This window comes from Saimiri boliviensis, chromosome 17 (assembly GCF_048565385.1).
Source record: "Saimiri boliviensis isolate mSaiBol1 chromosome 17, mSaiBol1.pri, whole genome shotgun sequence".
NCBI classification, from domain to species: Eukaryota; Metazoa; Chordata; class Mammalia; order Primates; family Cebidae; genus Saimiri; species Saimiri boliviensis.
This window is the reverse complement of record NC_133465.1, coordinates 51,488,428-51,500,163: the sequence shown is the minus strand read 5'-3', so window position 1 is coordinate 51,500,163 and position 11,736 is coordinate 51,488,428. Positions and strand designations below refer to the sequence as shown.

General features: G+C 44.6%; 1 protein-coding gene and 1 long non-coding RNA gene across 2 annotated transcripts in view; one reads left to right on the top strand and one right to left on the bottom strand.

The window, feature by feature from the left end:
* The first annotated feature begins 317 nt into the window (after positions 1-317).
* Positions 318-11,736, top strand: part of LOC101028810 (leucine-rich repeat-containing protein 37A3) — a 51,215-nt gene continuing 39,796 nt past the window's right edge. The window contains exons 1-3 of the mRNA XM_074388788.1: positions 318-2,069; positions 3,690-4,690; positions 6,581-6,652. Coding sequence (XP_074244889.1) covers positions 318-2,069; positions 3,690-4,690; positions 6,581-6,652 — 2,825 coding nt within the window. The remainder of the gene's footprint in view (positions 2,070-3,689; positions 4,691-6,580; positions 6,653-11,736) is intronic.
* Positions 5,937-6,454, bottom strand: LOC104650449 (uncharacterized). The gene is made up of 2 exons (XR_744079.3): positions 6,325-6,454; positions 5,937-6,245 (listed from the first exon to the last, which is right to left on the bottom strand). It is a non-coding gene; the product is annotated as an uncharacterized LOC104650449 (long non-coding RNA).

Genomic DNA, 11,736 nt, shown 5'->3' with positions numbered 1-11,736 from the left:
CTGAATATCCTGAGGCAAGGTCCTGTGACTTCCCTGGGAAGCTCTGCCGTGCCCCCACCCCACTCCACCCCACCCCACCCCACCAGGCTGCTGGAGTCCTGGGACCCACCCGGGTCTGCGGCCCAAATCCTTCCTAGCTAAGGGGAGGGGACACGGGGGGGAAGGTGGGCTTGGGCGGGATTGTGACATAAGATCGCCCTGGTGACATGGAGCAGATCTGGACCTGAGCCTAATAAAGGTAGTGTAAATAAAGGTGTCATAAAGGACGGGGCGGGGCGCGTGCTTGTCAGGGACGCCAGCCTCTAGGGGCTGCCAGAATGGTTCCCGCTCAATGCGTGGCGCCAGTGCTTATCATGTTCCGCTTACGTCTCTGGGCCCTATGGCCCCTTCTCACGTGGCAACTATTGTGGCTACTAATCCAGGAGGCTCAGCCTCTGGAGAGGGTCAAGGACCCGCTCCAGCTGACCTCTAACCCCCTGGGGCCGACTGAGCCCCAGTATTCCCGCTCCTCCGATCTCCCATGGAAATCTCTCCATGCGCGTACTCCCTCGGCAGACCCGGGGGGCTTTGATTACCTGGGGTCCTCTGCTTCCTCCAAGAGGTCAGCCCCGCCCCAGGAATCGGTTGAGAATTTGGTTCCATTTCTGGACACAGATTCAGCTGGAGAGCTGCCTGCGGGGCCCGAGCACTTCCCGTCTGCACACCCGGATCTGAATGACAAGCTGACTCGGCAAGAAAGCCTCCCACAGGTGGGTCCAATGCTCGGCTGGGATCAGAAGCAGACCCTAGTTCAGCCTCGTCACCACAAAAGTAATGTTCAAACTGCAGAGCTAGATCAGGCTGCAGATCATCAGGCAGATGAAATACTTGTTCCACCTCTAGACAGTCAGTATTCAAAAGCAACGAAGTTTATAGTTTCTCCCAAGTACCTGAAAAAAGATCCAGCTCAGCATTGGAGCCTTGCTAAGATTGTGGGAATTCCACATCGATTTGTATCAAAACCTCAGCATCAGAAACAAACATTGCAGGATGAGTATTTAGATTCAAGTATGGATATGCTGTATCCCGGCAGCCTGCCGCCAGAACTCCAGGTGAACTCAGATGAGCCTCCAGGGCCCCCTGAGCAAGTTGGACTGTCTCAATTCCATCTAGAGCCTGAATCTCAAAATCCAGAGACCCTTGAAGAGCTCCAGTCCTCTTCACGCCAGCAAGAAGCCTCAGCGCGGCTTCCACAGCTCCCTGAGGAGGTAGAACCTTCTTCAACCCAGCAGGAGCCCCCAACCCAGCATCTAGAGGAGGTAGAACCTTCTGCAACCCAACAGGAGGCCCCAACTGAGCCTCCAGGTCTTCCTATGGAGCCTGAACTTTCCCTCAGTGAGCAGGAGCAGCCAGCTCAGCCTTCTGAATCTTCTGGGGAGCTTGAACCTTCTCAGACCCAGGAGGAGACCCCAGCTCAGCCTCCAGAAGCAATGGAACCTTCTGTAATACAAGAGGAGACCCCAACTGGGCCTCCAGGTCCTCCTATGGAGCCTGAACTTTCCCCCAGTGAGCAGGAGCAGCCAGCTCAACCTTCTGAGTCTTCTCCAGCCCAGCAGGAGACCCCAGCTCAGCCTCCAGAACATCACGAAGTAACAGTTTTACCTGCAGGTCACCATCAAGCTCAGCATTCAGATTTTCCCAGTGTCACTCTTAAGCCTCCAGACATGCAGCTCACCTTAGCAACAGAGCTTACTGCAGAGATGGGAACTTCTCCAATCCACCAGGAGGCTATAGCTCAGCTCTCAGGGCCAGTTAAGGATGTAGAACCTTCCACCACCCAGCACGGGGGCCCACCTCTGCTTCCAGAGTCATTGGAAGAGGTAGGACCTTTACCAATTCTACAGGAGACTTCAGTTGAGTCTCCAGAACCTATTAAGGATGAGAACCCCTCTCCAACCCAGGAGGAGGCTGCAGCTGAGCATCCACAGACCCCTGAGGAGGTTGAGTCTCCTCTCATCCAGCACAAGGCGCCAGCTCAGACTCCACAGCTCCCTAATGAAGTTGTAGCTCAACCTCCAGAGCATCATGAGGTACCAGTTTCTCCTCTAAGTCATGACCAAGTTCAGCCTCCAACATTGCACGATGTCATTGTTAAACCTGTGCATCACATGGTTACAGTGAATCCAGATCTCACTGATGAGGTTGAAATTTTAACCCAACAGGGGACCCCAGCTCAGTCCTTAATGTCCTCTGAGCAGTTTCAACATTTGAAAGATCAGCAAGAGTTTATAATTCAGCAGCTAAATTCCCCTGAAAATGATGAACTTCCTCCAGTCCATCAAGAGCCCACAACTCAGCCTCCAACTCAGCTCAGTCCATTGAGTAATGAGATGGTATTTTCACCTCTAGATCTGTCTCCAGTATTCAGAAGTAATTCACCTTTGCCTAATACCACAGTTAAAAATGTGGATCTGGAGCTTCCCATACCTACAGCAGTCACTGTAGATACAGAGGTCAAACCAATTCCAGTCCAGCAGGACAGCCTTCCTATTCCCACTGAGCGGGCAGACTTTTCTGTAGTCCAGCCTGATCTCCGTTCCTCACCTCTGCATTCTCCTGAAAAGATTGGATCTCCAGTCCAGCAGGACAACCCTCCTATTCCCACTGAGCGGGCAGACTTTTCTGTAGTCCAGCCTGATCTCCGTTCCCCACCTCTACATTCTCCTGAAAAGATTGAATCTCCAGTCCAGCAGGACAACCCTCCTATTCCCACTGAGCGGGCAGACTTTTCTCTAGTCCAGCCTGATCTCCGTTCCCCACCTCTGCATTCTCCTGAAAAGATTGAATCTCCAGTCCAGCAGGACAACCCTCCTATTCCCACTGAGCAGGCAGGCTTTTCTCTAGTCCAGCCTGATCTCCGTTCCTCAACTCTGCATTCTCCTGAAAAGACTGACTCTCCAGTCCATCAAGACAACCCTCCTATTCCCACTGAGCGGGCAGACTTTTCTCTAGTCCAGCCTGATCTCCGTTCCTCACCTCTGCATTCTCCTGAAAAGATTGAAACTCCAGTCCAGCAGGAGGCCACAACTCAGACTCCAGATTCCCCTAAGGAGGTAGAACCTTCTCCAGTCTGGCAAGAGTTCCCAGCTGAGCCACCATTGCCCCTTAAGGAGGTTGAACTATCTGCAACCCAGCAGGAAGCCTCAGGTTATCCTCCGAAGTCCACGGAAGAGATCACTCCTCCTCCACGACAGGAGATACCAGCTCAGCCATCAGAACCACCTGGGAAGGTTGAACCATATTCTGTCCTACAGCAGGCCCCAACTCAGCTTTTAGAGCCACCTAAAGAGGTAGGATCCTCTCCAGTCCAGCAAGCAGTCCCTGCTCAATCTTCAGAGCCCCCTATGGTGATAGAACCTTCTTTGATCCAGCAGATGGCCCTCTCTTTGCCTCCAGAGTTCCCTCAGGAGGTGAAACCATCTCTAACTCAGCAGGATGTTCTAGCTCAGATTCCAGAGCCCCCTCTGGAGACAGAACCTTCTCCAACCCAGCAGGAAGCCACAGTTCAGGCTCTAGAGCCCCCTAAGGAAGTAGAACCTTCAAGCCAGCAGATGGTCCCAGCTCAGGTTCCAGAGCCATCTAAGGAGGTTGCAGCTCGACCTCCAGCTCATTATGAGGTGACATTTACACCAGGTCAGGATCAAAGTCAGCATTCAACATCGCCTAGTGTCACAGTTCAACCTTTAGACCTGGGGCTTACCATCACTCCAGAATCCACGACAGAGGTTGAACTTTTTCCAACCATGCAGGAGACTGCAACTCAGCCTCCTAAGAAAGTTGTACCCCAGCTTCCGGTGTATCAAGAGGTAACGGTTCCATCACCAGATCAGGATCAAGCTCAGCATTCAATGTCATCCAGTGTTACAGTTCAACCACTGGACCTGGGACTTACCCTAACTCCAGAACCCAGTACAGAGGTTGAACATTCTACACCCCTGAAGAAGACTGTAGTTCCTTCAAAGCACCCTAAGGTGACACTTCCACATCCAGACCATGTTCAGACTCAGCATTCAGACCTGACTCAAACCACAGTTCAACCTTTGGATCCGGGGCTTACCATCACTCCTGAATCCACTACAAAGGTTGAACCATCCACAGCCCTGACTACTACGGCTTCTCCTCCAAAACACCCTGAGGTAACACTTCCACCTTCAGACAAGGGTCAGACTCAGCATGCAAACCTGACTCAAGTCATAGTTCAGTCTCTGGACCTGGAGTTTACCATCACGACAGAACCTACTACAGAGGTAAAACTGTCTCCAACCATGGAGGAGACCTCAACTCAGCCTCCAGATCTGAGGCTTGCCATAACTCTAGAATCCACTACAGAGACTGGACATTCTGCAGCCCTGGAGAAGACTACAGCTCCTCGTCCAGACCAGGTTCAGACTCAGCGTCAAAACCTGACTGAAGTCACAGGTCCACCTACTGATCTAGAACCTACTCAGGATTCACTGGTGCAGTCTGAAACTTACGCCCAAAATAAGGCTTTAACTGCACCAGAAGAACAGGCCTCCGCAAGCACCAACATGTGTGACCTCTGTACCTGCAGAGATGAGACGCTGTCGTGTATTGATCTCAGCCCAAAGCAGAAGCTCCGCCACGTGCCTGTGCCAGAGCCGAATACCTACAACGGCACCTTCACTGTCTTGTAAGAATCACCTTTCCTCCATTGTCCTCTGTGTCCTGCCTGATGTGGCAGCCTTTTCCTGGAGGCCTTCCTGGGCCTTCTTTATCTCCCCAAGCCATACTGACAGCTGACTTTCTGCTTTCACCTTTGCTTGTCCACTCTTCCTTCTCCTCATTCTCCTTTACTGTTAGGCCCCTTCTCCAGTCTTTTACTTTTACTCTAGTCTTTTACCCTTACTCGTTTTCTTATCCATTTTTATTTAGCCTCATCACATCATTGCTTAACCGCTGCTCTCCTCCCATTTTCACTTCACCCTCTTTACAGGAGCCTGCCCCTCTCCCCATCTTGGTGATGATGCTCTAAGTGATTGAGAGTTGATTCTGAAGCCAGGCTGCCTGGGTTTGAACCCAGGTCTGTCATTTATTAGCTTGGTGACCCAGAGCAAGTTATTCTGCTCTGTGATTCAGTTTCCTCATCTTTATTTATTTTTTTAAATTTATTTTTTATTTTAAAGACGAGGTTTCACCATGTTGGTCAGGCTGGTCTTGAACTCCCGACCTCATGTGATCCACCTGCCTTGGCCTCCAAAGTGCTTGGATTACAGGTGTGAGCCACCATACCCAGCCCTTCCTCGTCTTTAAACTGGAGATTATGCTAGTTACCATTTCACAGGATTGTTGTGAAATTTAGGTGAGGAAAACATGAAATACTTGCATCGGTGCCTAGCATATGTAGGAGTGTTGGTTGTTAACATGATTACTCAGTCCTTTAGTTTTGTCCGGAACTCATCTTTGTCCCTGGTTTTCTATATGTAGCACTCGTTTTGTGTCCAGCCCAGGGCCAAGTATGCTACCGTCTCCAGAACATGAAAGTAATAGGAAGGAAGAGAGAGAATAGGCATAAAAAGGGAGGTATATATAATTAAATACTAAAAGATAATGCAGAACATTGGTGCTAGAATTTACCAGAATCTGTGATCCTTGAGGTGTGGAGGTCAGGGAAAGCTACATGGATAAGCTAAAACTTCACTTGGGTCTTAAAGAGTAGCTATAATTTGTTAAATAGGAAAATAAAATGGGAGTATAGTCTAGGCAAAGGCGTGGCTACAGGTATCATTGGAATTTAGACCAATCTCGCTGCACAGAATCACATGAGGGAACAATGAAGATATGATTATGTAAAACCTTGATTATCAGCTATAGGAGTTTGAAAGTTACACAGTGAGATATGGAAAGCCATTGAAAGTTTCCAAGCAAGAAAGATGAAATGATTAAAACAGGAAGATTATTTTATTGTTTTTTGCTTTATGTTCAAGTATAGACATGCAAAGGATTATTTTAGAATCCATATGTAGAATGCCCTAGAGGAGAAACCTTAATTCAGGAAGACAAATAGAAAGATCTAGAAAAACCTAGGAGTAAAGTGTGAAGGGGCTAAATCAGATCGGTTGTAATAGAAGTGGAAAGAAAAATCCTAGGATGTTTCGGCAGAGGACACTGGGCCAAAGCTTTGGTGTTACCTGGCATAGGGTTTCTTTCTTCTTCTTTGTTGATAATGATAAGCTTTTGCCCATTTTCTGTTGAATTATTTACCATTTTTGTATTGATTTGTAGGAGTTGTTTAGACACTTAAGTGCTTTTGGATAAAATACTTACATTCCAAGTAATTAACTGGCATCATCTGTCTAAGAGATTGGACGGATAGGAAGTTAAGCTTCGGGAGACGCCTCATCATTTGTGCCAGTGTTTTTTGATTAATTGTGCAAACTGGGAAGCTGATAGCTCTGGAAATTAGAAGGCAGGTGTTATTTTCAGTAACTGAATATCCCTGACAAGGTTGCCATGATTCTTTTTCTTATCCTGTTCATTCTTTTCCTACCTATTCAAGGATATAAACTGTGTTTCTTTACAGAAATTTCCAAGGAAACTATATTTCTTCCACTAATGGAAAGGTATGGAAGGCATACCATTGGACTGAGAAACTGTGAGTATATTCTCTCCAAAAATGACAAAAAAAAAACAACAAAAAACTAACTGCATTGTAAGACCCTTCTTGGTCCAGAATTTTGAGGTCTGTACTTCTGAGAAAAGGTATTTCCCCTCCATACCCCAAATCAACCTCTGTTGATTGCAATCCTATGGTTATTTTAGAATTAAATTTGGTGAGCTCTCTTTAAAGTAAGAGGCAATTTACATTTATTTTTTATCATACAAATAATACATGGTTATATTCCCTTTTTTTCCTCTCTCTCTCTCTTTTTTTTTTTTTTTTTTTTTTTCCCCAGAGACAGGGTCTTACTTTGTTCCCCAGGCTGGAATGCAGTGGCACAATCACGGCTCACTGCAGCCTTCACCTCCCAGGCTCAAGAGATCCCCCACCTCAGCCTCCAAAGTATCTGGGACCACAGGTGCATCCTAGCACGCCCACCTAATTTTGTATTTTTTGTAGAGACAGGGTCTCCTTATTCTGCTTAGGCTGGTCTCGAACTCCTGGGCTCGAGTGATCCTCCCACCTTGGCCTCCCAAAGTGCTGGTATTACAGGCATGAGCCACCACCCCCAGCCCATGATTTTATTTTTAATGTATAAGAAATAACAGATATAACAAAAACTCTCCTTGTGCCTTACTCCCTCATCCCTGAGGTAACGCTACCCTGCATTTAGTATATATCCTTCCAGACTTTTTCCCATTGCCTACATACATATTTACATAAAGCAAAATAGATTTGTTGTGTGGTTTTTAAAATCTTTTTCTTTACATAGGTGGTAACATCTTGTAACTTGATTCTTGCGCTTCATGATATGCCTTAGATTTCTTTCCTTCCCAGTACTTAGAGGGTTACCCCATTCATTTAAACTCCTGCATAATCCATAGTATGGATGCGTCATAGTTTATTTAGTAATTCCCCCGTTGATGAATGTTTAGATTACGTTTAGTTTTCTTGTTATGTGCATTGCTGCAATGAAATCCCTGCACATGCTTCTTTGTGAACATGGGCAACTATTCCTGTAGAATAAATATCTAGAAATGGAATTGTTGGGCTATGGGGTATTTATGACTATGTAGACATAAAATTGTAATTGCCCTCAAAAATGTTGGCCAACTTACTCTGTTGTCAGTAGAATATGACAGCATTCATTTCCCCACACTTTTTCACCACTGGGTATTCTCCAACTTTTTGTTGATGTTACAGGTGAATAAAAGGGATTCCATCTAAATTTGAATTTTTCTGATTACTCATGAATTTAATTAAATACCTTCATATGTTTATTGAACATTCGTGTTTCTTCTCTGAGCTTCCTGTCCTTTGTTCATTTTCCTGTTGAATTGTTTTATCATTTTCTTACTGATTTATAGAAGGAATTAGATAAATGAATCACAGAAATGATTTTAGAAAAAATGCTTACATTAGAAGTAACTGGCATTTTTCACAAGAGCTTGTGTGTCACATCATTAGTTCAACTTACATTGAACTAATGTAATTATATAGACAAGTCATACATGAGTTCTAAATTTAAAATAAAACACATGCTGGGCACAGTGGCTCACAGCTGTAATCCCAGCACCTTGGGTGGCCGAGGTGGATGGATCACCTGAGGTCAGGAGTTTGTGACCAGCCTGGCCAATATGGTGAAACCTCATCTCTACTAAAGATACAAGAAGTAGCCAGGCATGGTGGTGGGTGCCTGTAATCCCAGATACTTGGGAAGCTGAGGCAGGAGAATCGCCTGAACCTGGAAGGTGGAGGTTGCAGTGAGCCAAGATCGCGCCACTGCACTCCAGTCTGGGCAACAGAGTAAGACTCTGTCTCAAAAACAAAACAAAACAAAAAAGGACAATCATAGTAATCTAAGAAGAGGCATTATGGTCACTTTAAAATAGTTGCCCCCACGCTTGTCTGATATCTTCTTGACAGGAAGAAAAAAAAAATACTAGAACCAGACAATTCTGTTTTCTAGCTCTAGAGGAGAGGTTCAATTCTCTGGGGGTTGTGTTCCAGATGGAGTCTTCTGAGAATAAGGAAGGTGTGGGAGATGGCTAGTAAGGGAGTGTACGCCCTTCCTCCAGAGTTCCAGGATGCTGCCCACTTTCAGACAATTGTTCCTGCCTGGAGGAAGACACTCTTTGCTGCTTGGCCCAAGGAAGAAGGATATGGGGTTGACGTGCCTCTGGCTTCTCCTACTGCCCTGTCCCAACCAATAACCGAGTATTTCTGATAAAGGAGCATTTGTAGAACTGCTTCCACATTTTGAGCTAAGGTTGTGGATTTTAAAATTATTTCTGTTCTATAATTTTTAGGGATTTGGTAGCGGTTGAATGGGTAAAGACCTGGCATTTTCTCAATCTGCCACTTGAAATAGCACAACTTTTTAGGAAAGCAATTTTGTATGCTTATTATTACATTCTAGAGAAACTCAGGCAAAAATGTTAACAGGATACAAGTATAAGAATGTTGAAAGCAGCGTTGTTTGTAATAAGTAAAAATTAGAAACATCTCAGCATCCATCCACAGTAGATGAATCAGTACATTGCAGTATAATCATTCAATGGAATACTCTACAGCAGCATTATTCATTAGAAACCTAATGCAAGCCACATACATAATTTTAACTTTTCTGGTAGTCACTTAAAAAATAAAACTAAAAAGGAAACAGGTGAAACGTTAATATGTTTTATTTCACCCATGTATCCAAAATATTATCCTTTCAACATGTTATCATTATGCTATTAATGATATAGTCTATTTTCATACTAAGTCTTCAAAATATCCAAAGTGGTATCATTTCTACATGTAATTAGCATAAAAATTAATTGTGGAGTTTACATTCTTTTTTCCATACTAACTTTTTTTAACCAAAGTCCAAATTTGATTGCTAAATTTTTATCAAAAAAACTTAATCTGTTCTGCTGAGAAATCTAGGGAGAAAGTTAATAATAATAATAATAATAATACTTAATCTGGCTGGATGTTAGGTAGCTCATGCCTGTAGTCCCAGCACTTTGGGAGGCTGAGGCAGGTGGATCCCGTGAGGTCAGGAGTTTGAGGCCAGCCTGGCCAATATGGCAAAACCTCATCTCCTCTAAAAATACAAAAATTAACTGGGTGTGATGGCAGGCACCTGTAATCCCAGCTACTCGGGAGGTTGAGGTAGAAGAATTGCTTGAACCCGGGAGATAGAGGTTGCAATGAGCCAAGATCGCACCATTGGACTCCAGCCTGGCTGACGAAGGAAACTCCATCTCAAAAACAAAAAACACTCACACCTGTAATCCCAGCACTTTGGGAGGCTGAGGTGGGCGGATCACCTGAGGTCAGGAGTTCGAGACCAGCCTGACCAATATGGTGAAACCCCATCTTTAAAACAAACAAACAAAAAAAACCTTAATCCATATTTAGATTTCATAAAGTTTGCAGTTGAAAGAGTAGCATCATATACCCAAATTGTTGCAAACATGCATTTTATAACAACTGCATTGAGTGTCAGCTTTGAAATTTAAAAATAATTAAAATGATTGAAATTAAAGATTCAGTTCCTCAGTCACATTAGCCACTATCACTAGCCAAACGTAGCTAGTGACTACCTTATTGGAAGCACAACACAGGTCTTGAACCAGCCTCAGCAACATACATCTTAAAAGTACAGATTATTGAGTAAAAGAAGTGATACAGAAAATAATATGTATAATATGATTTCATTTATATAATATTCAAGAGGCAAAACTAAACTATGTTGTTTATAACTGACACATAATAAGTAAAACTACATTTCATTTCATTTTATTTTATTGATTTTTGAGACAGGGTCTGCAGTGGTGCAAACACGGCTCACTGCAGCCTGGACCTCCCATGCTCAAGTGATCCTCCCATCTGAACCTCTCTAGTAGCTGGGACTGCAGGTGATGCCAACGTGCCCAACTAATTTTTAAATTTTTCTAGAGAGGAGGTCCTGCTGTATTACTCAGACTTGTCTCGAACTCTTGAGCTCAAGCAATCCTCCCTTCTTGGCCTCCCAAAGTACTAGAATTACAAGTGTGAGCCACCATGCCCAGCCAGAACTACATTTTATGTCTTATTTATTTATTTATTGAGATGGAATTTCATTCTTGTCACCCAGGCTGGAGTGCTATGGTGCAATCTCAGCTCACTCCAACCTCCACCTCCCAGGTTTAAGCAATTCTCCTGCCTCAGCCTCCTGGGTGGCTGGAATTACAGGTGCCCGCCACCACACCCGGCTAATTTTTGTATTTTTAGTAGAGACAGGGTTTCACCATGTTGACCAGGCTGGTCTTGAACTCCTGACCTCAGGTGATTCACCCACTTTGACTTCCCAAAGTGCTGGAATGATAGGCGTGAGCCACCATGCTAGGCCAGAACTATATCTTAAAAGCAAGAAAATTATTACAAAAGTCAGGATAATGGTTACCTATAAGGATTAGAGAGAGGTTTATGATTGGAAAGGGGCACACTGGGGGCTTCTGGGATGCTAGTGGTGATCTAACGATGTTACATGGATATCTGCTTTATAATTATTAAACTGAATATTTGGCCAGGTGAGGTGGCTCACATCTGCAATTGCAACACTTTGGGAGGCTGAGACAGGAGGATTGCTTGAGCCAGGAGTTTGAGAATAGCCTGGGCAACAGAGTGAGACCCTGTCTCAGAAATTAAATTAAATATAAACAACATTTATATTATGTGCACTTTATGCGTATTGCAGTTCTCAAATTTTTTTAATGCGGAAAAATGTTGAATGGCTTCACTTGCAGCCCTGACATAGTTCCGTGTTGGGCTTTCATAATAAGGTTTGGGAAAAGAGAGGAGGAAATGGAGGTTCTGCTGATCTTGGTGTCACCCAGAGTTGGATTCTAACAGGGACTTGGTGATTTAGAGAGGAGACATTGAATATTCAATTTGGTGGGAAGAGTGGGTAGGGTGTGCTTGTGTGTGTGTGCGTGCATGTGTGTGTGTGTGGCGGTGGTGGTGGAGAGAGATGGACACAAAGATGAAAATGTAAGAAAAGGGTTTAATGAAAATAGAGCAAATACCGTCTTGAAATTACCATTACC